The sequence below is a fragment of the Pavona decussata genome, unplaced genomic scaffold (genome assembly GCF_977016875.1).
Source record: "Pavona decussata unplaced genomic scaffold, jaPavDecu1.1 SCAFFOLD_87, whole genome shotgun sequence".
In the NCBI taxonomy this organism is placed as follows: domain Eukaryota; kingdom Metazoa; phylum Cnidaria; class Anthozoa; order Scleractinia; family Agariciidae; genus Pavona; species Pavona decussata.
In genome coordinates, this window is record NW_028145504.1 from 4,957,501 (window position 1) to 4,977,875 (window position 20,375).

Below are 20,375 nucleotides of genomic sequence, written 5' to 3' on the forward strand. Positions count from 1 at the left end.
CACCCCTCGAAAATCGTGCTCGCTCGGTTTTTTGCGATGTTCCCCGCGGATTTTCGAACAAAGGGAGACTGCTCGCAGTCTACTTTTGTGTGGTCTTTGGTCGAATGGATTAAAGGGGTTTCGGATTAGAAAATAACTAAGCTTTTATTTGGGTCACGAAAAAGTGTCGTCGTAATAGCGAAGTTAGATGTAAGACGGGGTCCCGCTTTATCAACCATGCCTTTAAAAGTCTTGGGAGTGAAATAAGAAATATCCATATTCATCAGTTACATTCGATGGCCTCTTATTTATTATAGCTTAAGTTTGACAGTTTGTTGTATTTTTGTCAGTGACCGTTATTGTATCACCCAAAGACACCACAGTTTTAAATACTTCAACACTTAATCAAACATAACACGAGTGATTTCTTACTTTCTGACTGTGGCCTTGCGGCGGCGATTTCTCTTGCAGTGGAGACCGCTTACTTGCAGCTCTGGTGACTTCCTGTACTACTCGTCTTTTTCTCAGCATGTTTCTAATGCCAGCCTGAACCTGGGCAACAAATTAAAAACTCACAATGAAAGATGGATCCATTATAAGTTTTTGCTCTTAACAGGACGAACTTTCAGCTTGGCGCTGTTTAAACCAAGGGCTGCAATTTAGGACGCAAATTAAAAACGCTGACTGTTCCCCGAGATCGTTTTTAAAGGCGCATTTGGGTAAGCTAATATACAGTCTGCCGATCTGTTCGGAAGCTTCAGCTGCAAATTTCAAACTGAGTTGCTGAACTCAGAGTCATTGACCCGAGGCAAGGGAATTGTATTCCCCGAATTTACGAGCTGTTCTTGGATTTACAAACATGCTTGCTGACCTGTTTTTAGCATTTTTAACGGCATATTTGCCCCGAAAGTTTTGAGCTATTTTTCCGAAGAACACTTTCGATTTATCTGCAACGTCTCACATTATTCGTTGAGATAACAAAGGGACAAGCAACAAAACAGCGCTGCTAGATAAAGATACCAGGGTCCAGTGAAAATAGAGCTTGGAACAGGTGCAGGCCTACTGTAGCTTTTCTTCACAACTTCAAAAACTCATTAATAATTCATAAGCCCATTGACCTATCAAATGGTCGACAATACATCACGTGCAGTGACTTTATATCGATAAACCTCCTCCTTATTAGTATGAGGTGTTTTATCAGCTGATAAAACACTCCTCATTAGTATGCGGTGTTTTTCACGTATGCTAATTTCCAACGTTCACAAAAGCATAATTGTCATGAACTCTATTGACACACGCTTTTCCAGGAATGTTTTTGAAGCCGTTCAAAACCTCACAGCACGTGTTTTATCGGGTCTAAAACCACTCGGCTGCGCCTCGCGGTTTTAAACCCGATAATGTACTCCTGTTCGTTTTTTAAACATTACTTAATCAGAATTCTGAGCCGATTAAGGCTTCTCGAACAGAAATCCATCGAAATAAACCGTTGGGCCGGGTGCCCCTCTTCAAACATTTATGATTGGTTAAGGTTAAGGCGTTACATAATTTTGAAGGATACCTCTGAGTTAAAGGCACAATGGAACAGAAAGATGAAGCCTCCCTGACGAACAAGAAACAGAAAACACAAAAAGGTTAGATTTATTTATCGGCTAACCGACCCGCAGCTGAAGGAAGGTATTCGTTAAATAGTCCAGGAAAAGGTAGAAGTAAACTGTGCCAGACTGCTAGGTAGAGAGAAAACACAGGAGCAAGGTGGGATTTAGTGAAACAACATCCCGATCAGGAAAGAGTTGGTCCTTCAACGAATTTGAAGGCCCCCTTTGGGCATGAACTACTTATGAACCTCAGTCTTAGCTTGTTATAAAGTTATAAATGCAGCTTAAGCAGTTGCAAAACGAAAGCCTGAAAAAATGAGGAGGGTGCAACATTCGAAGGGATGAGCTCTGAGGTATTAGTGCAGTGGCCTACTAACTGTAGAGTAGGAGTACTACCCCATTGTCGCAGAAGAAATGGGTCCTAATTCTGTTCAAGCCTATTTTTTAGGCTTTCTTTCTCCAGCCTCAATTTGTATTAAACTGCTCAAGTGGCCTCTATACCGAATAACCATAAAGGTTTCTTTCTCTTAATTCTTTAACGTTCGTCAGATAACTTACTTGCAGGGAATTAAATCCAACGAAAAGATATTGAAATACAATAGTTCCCTGATTCACCGCTATGAGTCCAAAGAACCAGCTTAGTCCGAGAAGAGGTAGGATCATCACTGATGCGCGGGCAGTAAGGCTGATGAACAAGGAAGAAAGATGAGATGATCTGTAATTTAACGGTAATAAAATAGGCTGAAGGAGATTAGGCTAAGAATCGACGGTTAGAAACGGCTGTAAAATGATAAATGTCAATGTTTAGGCTTCACGGATTTCAGCTGATTCACAGTCAACGATTTGAAAACATCACTGATCAAAAATGGACGTTTTAATCAGTCACTTAGAGATAGTTTTAATAACTACTACCATTTAGGTGATGTAATATGTCAAGCACGAGGCATAGCCGGTTTCATCCGATCTCCAAACACTTGGAAGTGGTTAGAACAAACGAGGCACAGCCGAGTTTTTTAAGCCAACTTCGAGGTATTTGGAAATCGGATAAAACACTCTTTCGAGTGTTTGATATAGGTTTTCAAACCATCAATAATTCTTGGAGAAATTCAAAGGAAAAGCTCACCAAATTTTATCGTAATTGTTATCAATATTTGAAACCACCTTCGCGGTAATGATTTCCTTTGTTTTCGCTGCATGAATTAACGAGTTTGAGAAAGTACTTTGAAATTCCACTGACGAACCACTCAAAATATGAGTATACTTCACCCGGAAGACTACCCTCGCAGATATTTGAAATACCAGTATCAATACTGCTCCTACGCGAACAATCATATCAGCAAAGAAGGTAGGAGGGAAGGTATTGTTGAGTCAGCGCAGTCTGAGATTGGTTTAAGATGTCTACATATGCATGTTTCTGTGAATCAATGAAAACCTCTCCTGGAACATTGGGAGAACAAGAAACACTGGTCTGCTGCTCGTGTTTCCACATCATCTTAAATGATTACTTTTAATAGAGCAGTTAAAAAAATGGCAACCGCACTACTAATTGGTTTTCACTGCTTGTATCTATTATATTCGAGCCAGTGGATTAATATACAAGGAATAAAACAGGCTAAACAGTCTCTCGTCATAGTATATCAATAAAAATTCCACAATCTTTGTAAAAACGCTGACTTAATTGCTAATAAGCCCTTAGGGAAAGGCTAATAAAGTATTGTATTGTAGTTATACAAACCGCATCTTTTGCCAATCATTTCTTCTGCGGAATATTTCTGTGCTTGTCAACCTCTCCAGAACCAATCCCAACACAAAGAAATTTACCTGCAGAGAGAGATGAGCCTTACAAATATCTTAACAATAGAGTGTGAGCCTTTAATTATTGTTTCTCAATATTTTTCCAAATCAAATTTCACTCTGTGTAAATCTTTTTTACAAATTTTACAAAAAGAAAGAATAGTTACAGTCAGTTACAGCACTATATAGGAAAACTTCTAAAATAATAGATTTGGGAAATAGCTTGTTTACGGTTAAACAGGCGCAACTTACCAATACAACGCTGCAAACAGGTCCAATGAACGACCATTTTGTACCAGACTCAACTGATAGCCAGCAACTGGGACAAAATAGTTACAGAAAATGTTAATATCCAGAAGAAAGGTACATTCTCAGTAGCCGTAATCAGGGAGGAGAGGGGAGCGAGAAAAAGCAAAGGGAGAAAAAAGCGGGAATCACTAGGACAAGAAGAAGAAGAAGATGTTGTTAAAAAAGAGGAACGAGGAGCAGCCCCGTAAATACTACATAAAGTGAGAATTGATCGTGTTAATTAAGGTGGACGAATGATTTGGTTTTAGAGGAAGTACGACTTACTGTTGGGAAGTCCCATAATCATTGAATTTCACTGCAAATGTCGCTCCAACTGTGGCCAGTGGTAGTCCTTGGCAATTAAAAAAATAAACAACTTGTTAGGTTAGAATTGACATCTTCAATGTCACTTGCTGCAAGAAAACCTCCTGTGACAAACGATGCGCATACCTTTTAAACCAGAGTTTTTAATTTACTGTGCTATTTGCTTTATCTTAAATCGAAAGGCAGTTTCTTGTTATATTTAATGACGATTTTAGACTTGACACTATTAAAGGAGTAAAAGTCTTGATTCACTGTGCCAAGAGAGTCGAGGTGCGGTTCACAATTCTCTACTATACCCTATTTTATGTCAGATACCTGGTATCGTCATGTGCGCATTCTCCTGAAACTGAAGATGACTGAACGGCCTATACAGCGATTTTCAGTTAGTGTCGAAATCAGTTGGCGTTTGCCGTGGTTTTGCTTTACTGCGCTCTGAGATTAGTTGGCAAAACTCGCGCTACTTTTTCTAATTCTCAACCAATGAGAAACAAAACCAAAATTAATCGTGCCTTGCCTGCACGCGTTTTCCCGCGCTTGACATCGCGGTCACATGAATTTGCTTCGATTTCTAATTGGTTCATTGTGTTGCTGGCATCTTTTTTGATTGGTCAGAGTAATTTCTTTGGTTTTGGTTTTACGACACTCATTCAAAAATCGCCCTAAATGACCAAATTCTACGTTCTACTTGATAAAATTGTTTATCTCACCGTATGTTAAACAATAAGCTAAATATGGCAGCTCATATAGTTGTTGTTGTTGGAGAGAGGTTTTCACTCTTGATAGCAGGTGGATTCCCTCCACAAGCATCCACATGAATGAAGCGAGGAAAAAGTAATGAAGGCTGGCTGCAACAAACCTGCAAAGAAGCTGAGCAGCAAAAGACAATTTTTAATACGAGGTTTGTAATTAACAAAGAATTTTCTATTTTAATCTTAGGCATATTGGTCTCATTTTGTTAACTGGCTTCAGGACCGAGATTGTCCAATGACCAGGAGCCCATTACTCGGAGCCGGGTGCACAGCTCCCATCCACGACGTTTTCACAGACCGGTCTATTTTCAGATACGCATGGGAATACTATTTCCCGTTAAAGTTTGAATTCCGGTTCACATGAGAATTTTGCAAAGCTTGAGACTGGCTAGTAAGGCTACCGAGGGAGTCGTGAAACTTTGTGGGACCTTCAGTCTAAAAATAGACTGGTCTGCGGAAACGCCGTTACATTGATATATATGAGTGTACTTTGTACGTGGAAGGATGAATATTGCCTCTTTCTCATCTTATTTACCGAGCTTTGAATTTACCATTAATATCTTTCTTCCTTTACCACCACGCAGGGCACTTTCGACATTGCTGTTCCTAGCAGTAAGATGAATTAATAAAGACTCTTATTATTATTATTATTATTATTATTATAGTATGCAGGATGAGTAGCACATATGAACAAAGTAAATGGACTAGCTTGTCACCAGTCTCCCAGCAGCTTAGTGGTTAGATCATCCGACATATCTGCAGAAGGTCATGGTTCGATTCTCATCGGGACTCAGTAGTTTGTTTCTTTATACCATTTACAAGTGACAAGATGAACATTTCATCCTTTCTTTCTTTTGTTTGAAAGTAGTCGTAAGTTAAGAATTTTAAAACCGACGAAGGAGGCCCCTTGAAAATAAACAAAGCGATTTTCTTACCAAAGAAACTGTTGCTCGTTCAATTCCAACCAGAAACACGAAATGGCCGACAGCCAGACATGCTACTAAGTTGAAGTGAATTTTAATTGTTGTTCTAAGCCTTTTCCTGAAAAGGAAAAAAAATAATAATAAGAAAAAGCATATCATTGACATTGAATTATTTTTTCCAAGAGTGAATTTGATGAGAGCTGATTCAGACTTCGGATGCGTTTAATCGAAAATCATGCCATACCAAGCAAAGCATTTGCAACAAATCTTTTGCACTCATTCCACGTATCTTTTCAAACAATTTTTGCAAAAGGAAGGGATCTTTTCTTTTACTCTTTGTGCTCGTGGAGCAGAAGGAAGAGAAAAATCTCGTCAACTTACGTGAAAAGAATGAAGGCAATTAAGGAGAGAATCTCAGCGGCTAGTGACAATGAACATCCCAGATAGGTCATCCACATTAGAATCTCCTGGTGCAGACCTTGGCTCTGTAAGTAATAAATATACATCAGAACACGTTAAAACTGAAATATTGAACAGCGATCAGATCAAGGAAAACTTCCAGCCGTGTAGCGGTAACCTAAGAAAGGAATCTCGCCAGGAATTGTCGGAAGACTATGCGTAATCTTTAGGAAAACTCGAAAGACCTGAAACATCTTCCAAAATCTGGAACCGACTCTCGAAAGCCCTCCGGTGGCTTTTGTTTATGCGTTGCGCGCGCGCGTTGCGTTGGTCATATCTAGTATCTTCCGATATCGTCGTACGATCATTCGGAAATATCTGCTTTAAATGTTCCTATAATTAATCACTTTTTATAAAACGTAACAAAGACAGCATTCAAACGAACCCCACTCTCCCTTAAATTACCGACAATTTTTTATTCCATGTCTTGAACTTACGGCAGAGTCTGGATCTATTCGGAGGAGAAGAGCAAAGTTTGTGAGATGGTCACACTGGCACGTGACTTGCAACGTGTTGATTGACAGCACTGTACATCCGTCTGTTGACCAGGCTCCGTTTACTGTCCCTCTAGCAATGACAGCGGAAGCAAGTGATCAATAAATAATAAATAAATAAATAAATAAATAAATAAAGGAATGAATGAATGAATGAATGAATGAATGAATGAGTGAATCAATCAATCAATCAATTAATCAATCAATTAATTAATCAATCAATCAATCAATCAATCAATCAATCAATCAATCAATCAATCAATCAATCAATCAATCAATCAACCAATCAACCAACCAACCAATCAATCAATCAATCAATCAATCAATCAGTGTTACAATAATCTTTATCAAATGAACCGCTCAATAAAATAATATCAGTCAATCAGTGTTACAATAATCTTTATCAAATGAACCACTCAATAAAATAATAGAGTGGATAGGAAGGTTAGTTTGTAAAGAACCTGTCGTGCTTCGTCGGTGAGGAGTGAAACAACAGAGTTAATTGAAGGCTAATCGATAAGGTAATTTTGGCACTGTAAAGAGTAGACTCTCTGAAGGCAGACACCACAATAGTGGGGCACCATCAGACTTGCTTGTACCAGCCAAATTTCACTTGTTTTCTCTAACTTTGCTTTCTTTAAGGCGGACACCTTACTAAGTATGTCAGCTTTAGAGAGAATTCACTGCAGATAAGTAAGCAAGCAGGTGAATAAGTGAATACATAAATGAAAAAACAAGTATTGCCAAATAATAAAGTAATAAATAGCTGCTATTTGAATATTCGTACAAGCCGAATTTAAATTACTTTCCTCTAACTTTGTTTTCTTTAAGTTTGTAAGGTGATAGGACTGTTCCAGAGGGCGTCCGCTTTAGAGAGTTGATTGCGGATAGGCAAGTAAGCAGTGACTAAACAAATAAGTAACTAACTAAATAAATTACTTAATGTTAACAACTTATTATTTACTTACGAAGCACTGAAGTTCCAAAATCCACAGTAAAAATTTTGCTCATTTAGTGCATTCTATAGAAAATAAAGATACATGGCGAGATCATAAAACAGCTCAATGGATACGTGAAAAAACCAAAGTACGAGATATCATGGAAATGATAAGCGAACTCAAATGGAATTGGGATGGTCATGTAGCGAGAAGAACAGATAACCGTTGGACAACCCGAATTACGTTCTGGACGTCCCGGGGACACACAAGGAACCAAGGAAGATCAAGGACGAGATGTAGGGGCGACTTAGATAGTTTCCTAAGGCCCTGGCACCGTGTCGCGTAAAACGTGGTCCAGTGGAGGTCAATTGGGAAGGCCTACGTCCAACAACGGACATTAAGTGGCTGAAACTAATAGAAAATAAAATTTTAATTTTACCACCAATATCCAAACTTTGACAAACTTATTTTTTTATTAAAAAAATCGTACGAGCTTGAACAGTCGTAAAATGATAACCGGCGCCAGGCATAAGATGCTGACTGGGTAAAGAATTATAAAAAACCTAGCAAATGAGTATACCGTATTTATTTGGCTTAACTCTGTCGAGAGCGGGCTTTTTTCGTCCTCTGGGGCCCTCGACTGAAAAGCTATGACAATGCAAAAAGTTGACTATAGCTATGCATGATACCTGGAGTATAAATAGCACGTCCGAGTTGTTTACTTTGAGGTCCAAAACGAGAGACGATGACGTCATAATGTGTAGTTATTGCGTCACGAGTGTACACTGTTAATCTTATCGCTGTCGTGGTCATATTACGATATCCGGCCAGGCACGTCAGATCACAAACAAATTAATGAAAGTTTTACTTACAACAGAAAATGGTCTCAAGGTTACATTCACGGGATTTCCTTTAACAATTAATCCATCAGAATTTATGTTTAAAGACAGAATGCGGCTGTCCACCTTTGCTGACCTAGATACAAAAAGAAAATCAATGATCGAATGAATAAGTGAATGGATTCAGGGTGGGTGAAGAAATGAATCAAATAATCGATCAATGATTCATCGATTGACTGTCCGTTAACGTGTAAGTGGTCTATCAGCCAACAGTGAACCAGTCAGTCCAAATCAGTGGATGAATGAATGAGTGAGTCAGCAAGTCAACACTTCCAGTGATTAATTAATTAATTAATTAATTAATTAATTAATTCATTCATTCATTCATTCATTCATTCATTCATTCATTCATTCATTCATTCATTCATTCATTCATTCATTCATTCATTCATTCACTCATTCAGTCAGTCAGTCAGTCAGTTACTTATCCAGTAGTCACACAGTCATTAATCGCCTAGTGTGTCGCTCGTGTAAGAAAGTCAGTCAGTAAGTTAGTCAGTAGTCTAGTCAGGCAGTTGTCTAGCCACTCCGTTTCTCAATAAGGCAGTAAGGTAATTGAGCTAGCACAAGGTCGGAAAGTTAGTAATTTAACCACAGCCTCATACAATAAGTAAGTAAATTAGTAAGTTAGTCAGTCGGTCAGTCAGTCAGTCAATCAGTAAACAAGGTAAGGCAGTAAGGCAGCTCATTTATTCAGTCAGTCAGGGATTCAGTCTGTCGGTCAGTCAGCCAGGCAGGCAGGCAGATAGGCAAGCAGTCAGACAGTGGTAAACGAGCTGTAGGGTGGTTAGTCAAGCAGCCAGTTAGACCCTCATCAACATCATCGAAAGGGCAATTCTAAGGGCGGCTCTTACCTTAAAATGGTATTTCCTCGTGTTGGCTCAAGGGGAAATAATCTGTGGGCATTTTTGTAAGAAATAAATGACACTCGATACTGCTGGCGCTCTGTGTGGAAAGGACGTTATCAAAGTGTCAAATTTACAAATCATGTGCATCAGAACCTTAGCCTGTAGAGAACTCTATTGTACTATAGGGAACTGTACTGCAGACACTGAAGAGTTTGGAGAGGAAGTGCCTATTTAAAGAACTGAAAGACGATCAATACAAAATTAGACTGTACTTTATTGCAAAGATACGACGCCATTTAAATGTACTCATAGAAAGAGTTCTGTTCGCATAGCGGTCAAGCGTACTTGGCATACTTGTAAGAATGTCATGACTTGTCGAATAGTTGTGAGAATGTAATTACGTATGCTAATCTCAAGACGGTATTTAAAGCGAAGCGTAAACAGATTATGACACTTGTGTGTGTAGGTTCTATGTTGTAGGTTGTCTTGTAATTTTGAGGATATTAAATTTGTTTGCTTGGATACAACAAGCTATAATCTTTGTTAGTTCATGGGGAGTGTAATGTCAGCTGACGCTACAACCGAGTTTTTTCACAATTAATGGAAGACATTTTGGTTAAATGAAGTTAACGGGCCCTGTTGCTTCAAAATAAGCTACACCTATTTTCACACAGTTCAAAGGGTCAACGATAAAAGCCTTGGTCAAATTCCAAGGTTTTTTTCTAAAACAAATTGGCGAAACACCTAATTTACCGTCTAACAGTGATCCAGAAAGCGTGGCACTATCCACGACACCGCTCCATGATTTGCAGTTACCAGGAACTGGACTATCATCTAAACTGGGGCATCCTTGGCTTGAAAACAGCTTCAGTGGAAAGGCACTTCTGTTGACACATGACTTGGCTATGAACTCTGCGAAAAAAAAAAAATCATAATCACAGTCAAGGTCATACCCGTAGTCATAGTCATAGTCAACTGGTCATGGTCGAATATTAACAGTTGTGGTTACAGTACTAAAGCAACACTACTGAAGTAAACTTCACCAAACTTGGTGATTTACCCTAAAATTTATCAGAGAAAATTTGGAATGGCATTTCATTGTTTTTCGTATTCAAGTTTCCATGACAACAATACTGACAGCCCCTTTTTGGAACTTTATGAACAATTTCAAGTTAATATATAGTTGTATGTAACGTTTACATTTTATACAATTTTAGTATTTCTTTATTGGTTCCGATTATTCTTGAGTCAGTTTGAATGGTTTTCTGAGGTTTTGGAGAAATTGGGAAAACCAAGATGGCGGCATGTAAAAGTTATGACCTAATTTCCTCATATTACATAATACACACCCTTTTAGTTCAATTGTTACAGCTTTAATTACGCGGAATGCCCGCAGGGCAGGCCGTGTCTAGGTTTCGGTCGGGTATCTTTTTTTTTTCTTCGTCGTAGCCACAAATCGGCACATAAATTTATGCATTAAAATATGTCCTCCCCTAGTCGGGATGTATTGTTCTGATTGTCCTTAACAAAAGCAGGCCAATCAAAAATCTATTATTCGGGCACATATCACGAGAGAGGGGACCCACTCATCCCTTCCTGTGTGACGTCAAATCATCATTTGACTTATTCATTAAACCTACATTAAATTCTGCCCTCTCCCAGAAGGGATCTATTGTTCTGATTGTCTTTAACAGAAGCGGCCCAATCAAAATCCATTATCGGAGCGTATATCACGAGGGAGGGGACCCACTATCTCTACTTGTGTGACCTCAAAGCAAGTCATCATTTCGAAAAGTTGTTTTTGTTCAATGGTGGCCACATGTATGAATTTAAGACTCTGATCTGCCGTTTTTAGGGAGAAAACAAACCTTTTTCAAGCGGTAAATCGAAATAACAACTTCTAGGTAGTACTCGACAGTTGAAACAGTGGAAATTGGGAGAGTTTACAGCGACGAAATTCCGCTTTCAAAAGCAGATCGAATAATCAACGCGAAGGATCAGAGCTAGAGCTAGAGGAGGCCAGACCAGTTCAGCAGGGTCATGACGTTATTGCAGAGTTTTTTCTGGTATGATTCCTAGTAACACAACGATAAGTATCACGCAATATATCTGAATAAAACCATTCAGACAATTATTTCAATTGCCAAGGGAGGATAGTTTTTAAATATCTGCGAAACATACAATGGGGAATAATTGGGGCTACATTAAGCATTTCGTGTTAATGCCATTAGCCGGGCATCTTGTATTCTTGAGATTACGAAAGGAGGTAGAATGTGTCCACTCACTCAGTCTAAGGGATTCACAATTAAATCTCAGCTTAAATAAAGTTAATATCAAATAGATTAATTGAAATATTGCCTTACTGATGTTGAAGAATGAAAATGCTTTCCCATTTTCATTTTTATTATCACACTCAAGGTATTTGGTAAACGCCTCACCAAAGTCCTCTACAACCTTCAACAAACGACTCAAAATTGAAGAATTCTGAAAACGAGCAAAATTATCGTCAAATTGTGCCTTTAGTTTTGAGAGGTATATGACAAATTTGGCTGACTGGGGAGGAAAGTCAAAATAAATTGGAATTACAACAAGAACAGCAAGAACAACAACATCAATGACGACGACAACTACAAAGATTTACTGTAAAAACGATGCAACACCACACAGTATAGTATACAGCCTAACCATGCAGGATAATGTCTTTCATTATCATTCCTTTTGTAGACATGAAGGTCTTTTCGGCCCGCTATTTAATAAGAAAACTAAACTGGTACAACTAAGTTTACACATGTTGTTAGTCCAACAGCATTGATAAAGAGCATGACATCCAAGCTGAGGCTATGGCGTTTATGTACATGTATGCAGTTGGGTAATATATTCAGTCAATAATCAGTTTTCTAGCAACAAATCTGTGTCAACTGTTCTGGATTCCGTATTTTTTAAGTAGATAGAGACGTCGCACAAGAGAAAGACCAATTAAGAGAAATGAAACTTCATGTTGGTGACCGGAATGTTATGCGTTCAAAATGTATAAGCTAGTCATCGGTCCAAATTTTCCTCAATATATACCAAATGTCACGTGGTACTGCATGTCGGATGATCTTAAATTGTAAAAACGTTTTTAGGCACTCACCGAAAAAGCACTTGTCCAAGTTGGAACGTTGCTTTCATTCAATAATGCACTCGACACTTCCAAGAAATGCTAAAGTAAAGGCAGTATAAAGTGGTAAGAATCTAAGGCGAAAGATTACTGTGATGAAACCAAAACCACTTTACCGGCCACATCTCATGCACCAATGAAAGTATACTCAAACGGCATATCATAGAACTGGTGGCGAGGTTACATGAAAAGCTAAGCTGAGCAGTATTAGTTATACAACTGAGAAATCAGAGAAATAACTCTGTGGTACAAATTTAACAGCTGGAAGGAAACCACTTTTAAAAATTCGTTCTGAGCATTGCCCTTGTGAGGAATTGTTTCAAATGAGGTAAACCATCTAAACTGCGAACGACCACCTCTCATCTGGCCTTGCAGCTCGGTCGGATACCAACGCTTAAATTTACACCGCAGAGTGTACTTAATTCTCCGATTTCTGAACTGGTGGCAAAGGTTGGGAAAGTTTTGGTTTGGGTTTTTCAGTCATGTCTGGTTGATTCAAATAAAGGAAACACAATAAGATTGTTATAAATGGTTAGAAGCGTGCTGCGAATCTAAAATAATACGGATCTCAGCGAAAGAAAATCCTTTTGGTCGTCACTCAATCGAATCAATTGAAACTACTGCTCATGTTAATGTACCTTTGCAAACTGGTCTCTGTGATGTTGAGTCGCATTTTCAAGGACCCTCTCTGGCGATATGTTTTCAAGGACATTAATGATCTGAAGAATGTCACATGACAACAAAGGTTGAGTTGTTTTCTCTTTCACCCTGTTCAAGTTTGCAAGAGCTTCTGAGAGGCCCAAATTCATGTTTCTCTTGTTCGACAACGGTTCATTAGTCTTCTCCTTTACCCTGCTCAAGTTTGTGAGGGCCTCTGAGATGTTGACATCCACGCTTGTTTTTCCGTTCGATAACAGTTCAGTAATCTTATTTGTTACTTTGCTTAAGTTTGTGGGGGCTTCTGAGAAGTTCGAATTCACACTTTTGTTGTTTCGACTTTCTTTAATCTGAAAATGAATACAACGTTTGGTTAGATATGAAACAAGACATGTGGACATGAAAAAGCAGTACGTAATTTGTAGGCTAAATAATGACAGAGGACAATCGTCTATTGATATCAAAACATACATTCCAGTTCTGTTACGGATGTCGCAAACAAAATTGTATCACTAAGCTTTAGAAAAATTTAATATTGGCTCTCAAACTGATTGAATGACTTACCATGGGGCACTTCTCCGTCGTGTAGTTTTTCGAACCTTTGAAAATGGAGGAAGACAAAAGTGAAATATATGTAATTAATGCTTCTTAACAGACATAAGTCATCCTACCCTATCCTATCCTATCCTATCCTATCCTATCCTATCCTATCCTATCCTATCCTATCCTATCAGGGCCCCACTGAATATCACTTTCGTGATGTGGGCTCCCTGTATAAAGATTGTTATTATTATTATTATTATTATTATTATTATTATTATTATTATTATTATTATTACTATACTATCCTATCCTATCCTATCCTATCTATGGTTTATACCTTTTTTTGGAAGAATTTCACAACTTATCAACTGTGGTCTTGGTGCTCGACATCGTGATATGCCCAGAATCAAATGTTTTGTTCTGGCTGCAATGGCTTTACGTTTCTTAAGCTTAAAGGTATGCAGGTCTTTAAGCGCCTAGGGGTTCTCAATAACTGCTAACGTTTGATCCAGTTTCTTCAGCAAAGGCTGACTAGGAATATACTACACGCTCTAGATGGAGGTCCTTCAGGGTTAGCTCCAGTCTACATATCACCTAACGATTTCCTCGAACTCAGCTATACTAGTTAAAAAAGAAAATGTTCAGAAAACCGTGACAGATCGAACGGGCTTTGCTCATTAATAGAAAGGCGCGCCTCTGTCACTGTGAAGACGCTGGACATCCCTCGGCTTGAGGTCGTGTAAAACAACTGTCATTTCCCGCGGGTAGCTGCTGGTGTTCGTGGCTTTATAGGAATTCAGTCTCGGTAAATGGACGGGTTGGAGATAAACTGATGCTGGGATTGGGCCATGAATTCACATAAAGCTAATGAAAAAAAATTATGGGATTTAATGCCCATTCCGTCCTAGAGCCTAGACAGGTGACAAGTACCTCTTCAATAGCAGAGACTAACTCAACCAGAAAAGGTTATTTACAGGGAGACAAACATAAAAAACTTCCCACACTTTCCCGTACACCAATAGTGCATTTAAATTCTTACAACTTTTTAAAACTTGTTTCAGCTCTAGATTCCTGGTAAAGTAACATGAACTCTTCAACTTGTCATCATAGCCGCTCAAATCTGGGGTCAAGGCTGTTTCATAGTAACATCGCCACAACTTCCATGGTACTTTCTCATTTCTGTCATATCTCGCTCTGAGTTCACCGGAGCATCCCGATGTGGGCGGGTTCCTATATGATAGTGTTCTATTGCACCACAGATCCATTCTTCTTTGGGAATCACTACAACCTGTTTACAAAAAATTAATGTAAATCATTGACTACAGACATTATTTAATATTTGCGATAAAATTAACTAAAAATTAAAGATATATGGAAACACTATCATATGGTCCTTATTCCAAGTGAACTAATTTTTGCTCCTTGATCGCCTTAATTGTCCTACTAACGGAGTCAGGTTTATCGACTGAATCTGGACTAATTTGGTTGTGGCATGCCATTATTGATGGATTTTGATGTTTCCTTGGTTACCACATTTTGATGCGAACATTTTTCAAAAGTGTTATTTAAGTAAATTGTGACAGTTTTCTATGATTTTGCCGAGACAAACCGAGGAATCCGACATGGTGGATGAAACATTGCGGCTGCTCAGAAATCATGACGTAGTTGTTACGTCATTTGAGGGCATCATTTAATTTTGGCAAGCTCAAAGAAAACAGTTTTCAACGATGCACGAAACATTTCCAAGCTACAATGCTTTTTTAAAGTTAAGGATGGTGGGGCGCAACAAGTCCCACCAGCTATTATTGCAAGGAACGAAGCATTCCTTGCATTACTCGACAGAAAACAATGCTGTTGGAACGACGGTTTTTTGTTAGCCTCTTCAAAGGCTAAGCCAAAGTAATTCCTGAGTTGATAGATTAGTCAAAACCCCCTTATACCAACATCTTTAAAACAGGAACAAAACACTTACAGGCAACGTGTCCATGTATGGCGAATTGAAGACATGTTCTCTTTTCCCAGTTGACAGGAAGGAAGCGAATACCGTTTGTTGTTAGTTGAATGTTGTGTAAGGAAAGGCCACTGTTGTCTTTTACCCCTTGAAAATCCTGAGTTGTGAAGGATGAAAGTCAAACTTGTAAGATCTTCACTCATATTGGTATTAGCCTTATTGAATTCTAGTATCTGGAAAGCAGGGTCTTATGAAATCTTGACAACCGTGAATGTTAGGGATTTCTTTGACTTCGTCAAATGACGTTTGTTTGAAAATGGACCATGAAAACAGCTCGTCATCATTTAGGGTGTTCGTTCTTGGAGAGTTTTTTTTTAAACGAGGCACACTTTAACAGATTTTCATTCATTTCTGACATGATTATTGTTTCATTGACTTACTCAGGCCTATTGGCACAGAATTGGAACTGGTTGAACAAACAAACAAACAAACAAACAAACAAACAAACAAAAAAGGCAGTTGTGAGTACAGAACGAAGTGACAATCCACATTCGCTGGATACACTAAAAACGACTTACTTTGGTGGCCAACGATTACTATTAATTTCGCACCCTGAAGCATTGAAAAAACAAATCTAGTTCAGTTCACTGTTACTCCCTGATCGGTGAGAGAGATTTATCATCGAAAATCAGTGGCACTTGAAGCCGAAAACTATGAACATTAGTTGAAATTACAAAGATGTGGTACACAAAATTTCACCATAGTTTATTCTTTTAGTTTGTACCCTTTAAAATGTTGTTACGCTTATATCATTGGATCATATTTCAATGAAATTTGCGCGTCAGAAGTAATAATGTTTTATTATTATTTTTACACAACTATCGGGGGTGTGGGAAAAAGAGAAAAACTGAGTAACCGACGGACCCTCCGTAGCTTTCCAAACACGGTGGTCAAACGAGCTTCTAGCCAACAAGCTTCATTGTTCATTTACCAGGTTCATTGCTACACGCCTCCTCAACACTGTTTTTCGTCTTTGTCTCACGATTTTAACACAATGAACTGACTACAGCCTTCTTATTTCATGACCGGAGTCAAAATTTACCATACTTCTTCTTAAGTCGAAGCATTACTTGAAAGGAATATTTAAAAATCTAAATTCTGTTGGCCACCAAGAATGTTCCGTACCTTAACTTGACCCATTTCCATATAATGGAACCAAAACTTTCCATACTTGGAGTATTGTATCCTGAAGTTTGTATCTGTAAGATTTGAAGCATTTGTCCACACAGACACCGCACACACATCATAGAAACGTTTGAATTTTATCTCGAGATACATTCGGTCCGAGGATGAAGACATTGAGCACAGAAGTGTCTGATTTTGGGACCATCTTTTGTTCTTGAAACCAAGCGTCACCTCCCAATCCGCTATGATTGAGCTGTTGGGTCCAAAGTGACTGGATTCGCACCAAAAGAGATCTGTACGTAATAAAAACAAATAATACATGCTCTGTCGATTGACGAAATAAACACGATTATACTAGATGCAAAAAATTATTTTACCGAAAACTCTATTAGAACTACAGTATTTTCTTAACCTATCAAAGCACAAAAACTGACTGACATCCAACGTGAAAATTTAAGTAAAATATTATGTCTCCTGTGTCCCCAGATCGTTTTTTTTGCTCTTTTAAATACATATTTATGCAAGCTAATGCAGAGTGATCTGTTCAAATGCTTTAACTGAAAATTGAAGTTGCAGAACAGGAATTATATTCCCTGAATTTACCAGCTAAAATTTGTTGGTTTTAAGGAATTGCTAGCTGGCCTTTATTCGCATATTGAACGATTGCAACGACTGTCTTTTTCTGCTGTTTTGCTTTGCTTCTTTGTTTGACTGTTTTTCAGTGGCGTTGGGGGCGGCGGTTTCTCTTGTTTGTTACATATATTTACATTTTCGTAAAGGAAGCAAATATTTGCTTACAAATAGTCTTTGATGTCTTAATTCCTCTAACCAGTACTTCAACAAAATTTGTTCCTGGGTGTCTGGGTATTCGGAAGGAGGCCATTGCGCGGCTACCCCCAGTTTCCTTCACTCCGAGTTTATTTGTTTACGATAAGCTTCCATTATCTTAAGTGCAGCAAGAAAAGGGAATAAATGACAGACAACGTAGCTAGTTTTATGAGGAGAAAAACTGGCAAACAATAAATATATCATCTATGGAACCTATTAGTTTCCCATTTAAGTTTGTAGAATGGCCATTGGTCTCGCGACATTTACTTACAGTGCACGGAACACTATAGGTCTGTAATATTGCTCGTTATCATTCAAGTAAACTTCTGTCCTTACTAGGATATGATTTTTCCGCATACTTATAACGCGCAGAAATACTTCTGTCTTATGTAGGTACCGTCCTTAAATTATAAGCTTTCACTCGTTGAAATGCAGAAGGCGGTTTTTACATTTATATACAAAGCGCAGCTGTTTTCTGAAATAAGCTCGTAGTTAATCCATGATAATGCATTCATGCCTCATCACGTTGTTCCAGATGGAGTCATATGGAATATTCGAAGATTTATCAGTGCCAGTCGAAGACATTAGACTGCAAAACAGTAGTATTTTGGCGTTTGTACGAGCAAGAGCGCTGTCCAAAAGAACGGTCTGTAGCAAGCGAGAAATGACGGAGTAAGATTGGGGAGAGACGGCGTGCATGATACGCTCACCTGTCGGCACTTCTCGTCTCGTGATTCCGCTCACGTTTTTTAAAGGAGTTTAAGAGAAAAAAAAAAAACAAAACCTGTTTTGCCTTTAAAAATTCTATCATCGGGTATTTTTTTCTGGAGCTATTCCCCTACCTCACTCTCGGTTTGCATAGGGCGAACAGAAAGAGCGTGAATAAATCACAGTTCGTAAATGTCTGAAGCACTCAGAAAATAAATAAAATGCACGTTTAAAACTGGAAGTTCTAGTCACCATTATTCACATTTAAGCTACGGCGTGTGGTTTGAATCTTTTCTTCATTTTGACAGACAGCCAGCTTGGGATGCGCGTGCTAGAGACAAATATATGTGTGCGACATGTCTCGCATGGTTAGAGCTGCCTGGTCATTCCCTTTGGCCCGTTTTATATTTCTCCTGAACGTTTCTATATTTTTCCTAGTCTATAAACACCAGAAGCATTAAAAGTCACACCCTTCCTTTTATGTATAACCTTAACGTAGCGTTTGAGTTTCATTAAGCTCTTTTCAACTATGGCATTGTATCTAGCCACCTACGACGGGATTCCGTGCGACTAGAAGGTTAGGGTGGACCATGATCTACAAACTCTCATCCGTTAACTTGAAAGTTTGAAGTTTCGTTGGGAATAAAAGTTCAAAAGAGATAATAATTGTAACATTCGTAACATTTTCTTACCTTGCTGCTGTTTTGTTGATTCATGTCTACACGATGCCTTTTTCTCCTAGGGAAAATAAATCATTTGTTTTCTATCTGTTTTAGAGTTTTAATAAACACACCATGTGTTGAATTGGCTTACCTCAAAGCGTAAGATGAAAATGAGAATCAAGAGCCATCTTGTCGCAGCCATAACTGCCCTTCTCTTCCGCATTAGTTCTAAGATTTCAACAGAACAATAACTTGTTTGGAGTATAACGAACAGGGCAGGTGGAACTGCATTGGAGACTTGTTTTGATCAAAGCATTTCCGGATTTGCCTTCTAGGTACCCCTTTGTTTTCCACTGTTCGTTACTTGGAACATTCTATTGGTTATGATCATTTATTATCTTTGAAAGGCCGGAAAAAATATATGATACACCGGCCATCCACTGCATATTATTGAGAATGCAGATGTAAAGCTCTATGACTATTCTAATATCGCTGGTCGTGGATATTTAAAAATTAAAAAACAAAAACAAAAAACAAACACCTGAACAACCAAGAACCAAGCGGCAAAATCATAAGCAGAGGCTTATACTGAAACATACTGCGCAGCGATTGAAATGTAATGAAAATAAAACATACCGAAAATCTCCATAAAGTGCAGTCTTTCTGCAAAACAAGCAACAAGAAGTAAGTCAATCAGGAAGGCACAACCCAGAATTTTATGATACGTTTCGAATTTATAACAGAAACTGACATTAATCACTTTGGCGTCAAAGCACTTTTCAGATACGTTTTAAAAGCGTACAAATTAACAGTCTGTATGCGATGCATTAGTTTTATTTTCAATTAATGCAGACAGAAAATTTAATCGTCTCAACACCGATCAAACATGGCCAGATTTAAAACTCCCCAGAATTCCTGCAAAATTGAACGAAGAATCCCAAATGAATGGTCATTTTTCAGGATGTCATACATAAAAGCACGTCATACAGTTTACTTAAATCACCAAATAGCAGTTCTTCGGCACGTCTCAGTGAAACGCAAAAAATATTCTGATTGCAATTTCCACGAATTTCCTCTATTTTGCTTAAGGCATGCAGGAAAGAGATAATTTGTGTTTATTTTGTCTGAACTTAATGTGAATTAAAAGTTTCGTATAGAAGCTTATAAGCTCTCTGAAATTAAATGCTTATGTAGGTAGTAAATTCAATTCAAAACACAGCTTAGTGCTTCCTTTTTCTTTGGGCCTTTTCTGCAGATATAATCTTATTTGGCATGCACCTGTCTGAGAAATCTTCTCTGAAGGCATTAAAACTATCATTAATCGCCTCGCATTCTTATTTTACAACACTTTCCAGTAAACCGAAAAGAATACACCATGCAAACTCTGGCGA

General features: G+C 38.3%; 1 protein-coding gene across 1 annotated transcript in view; it reads right to left on the bottom strand.

The window, feature by feature from the left end:
- The window catches only part of LOC146474961 (adhesion G protein-coupled receptor L1-like), a 20,840-nt gene extending 952 nt beyond the window's left edge, over positions 1 to 19,888 (bottom strand). Inside the window, exons 1-24 of the mRNA XM_085116700.1 lie at positions 19,621 to 19,888; positions 19,136 to 19,212; positions 19,015 to 19,060; positions 16,787 to 17,079; positions 15,623 to 15,758; positions 14,690 to 14,938; positions 13,672 to 13,706; positions 13,089 to 13,457; positions 12,424 to 12,492; positions 11,654 to 11,774; positions 10,044 to 10,202; positions 9,297 to 9,387; positions 8,416 to 8,518; positions 7,574 to 7,626; positions 6,549 to 6,678; positions 6,034 to 6,137; positions 5,665 to 5,770; positions 4,688 to 4,847; positions 3,942 to 4,008; positions 3,621 to 3,687; positions 3,310 to 3,395; positions 2,133 to 2,259; positions 1,538 to 1,579; positions 412 to 531 (exon numbers count right to left, since the gene is read on the bottom strand). Coding sequence (XP_084972826.1) covers positions 412 to 531; positions 1,538 to 1,579; positions 2,133 to 2,259; positions 3,310 to 3,395; positions 3,621 to 3,687; positions 3,942 to 4,008; positions 4,688 to 4,847; positions 5,665 to 5,770; positions 6,034 to 6,137; positions 6,549 to 6,678; positions 7,574 to 7,626; positions 8,416 to 8,518; positions 9,297 to 9,387; positions 10,044 to 10,202; positions 11,654 to 11,774; positions 12,424 to 12,492; positions 13,089 to 13,457; positions 13,672 to 13,706; positions 14,690 to 14,938; positions 15,623 to 15,758; positions 16,787 to 17,079; positions 19,015 to 19,060; positions 19,136 to 19,212; positions 19,621 to 19,633 — 2,823 coding nt within the window. The 5' untranslated portion in view covers positions 19,634 to 19,888. The remainder of the gene's footprint in view (positions 1 to 411; positions 532 to 1,537; positions 1,580 to 2,132; positions 2,260 to 3,309; positions 3,396 to 3,620; positions 3,688 to 3,941; positions 4,009 to 4,687; positions 4,848 to 5,664; positions 5,771 to 6,033; positions 6,138 to 6,548; positions 6,679 to 7,573; positions 7,627 to 8,415; positions 8,519 to 9,296; positions 9,388 to 10,043; positions 10,203 to 11,653; positions 11,775 to 12,423; positions 12,493 to 13,088; positions 13,458 to 13,671; positions 13,707 to 14,689; positions 14,939 to 15,622; positions 15,759 to 16,786; positions 17,080 to 19,014; positions 19,061 to 19,135; positions 19,213 to 19,620) is intronic.
- Positions 19,889 to 20,375: the final 487 nt, after the last annotated feature.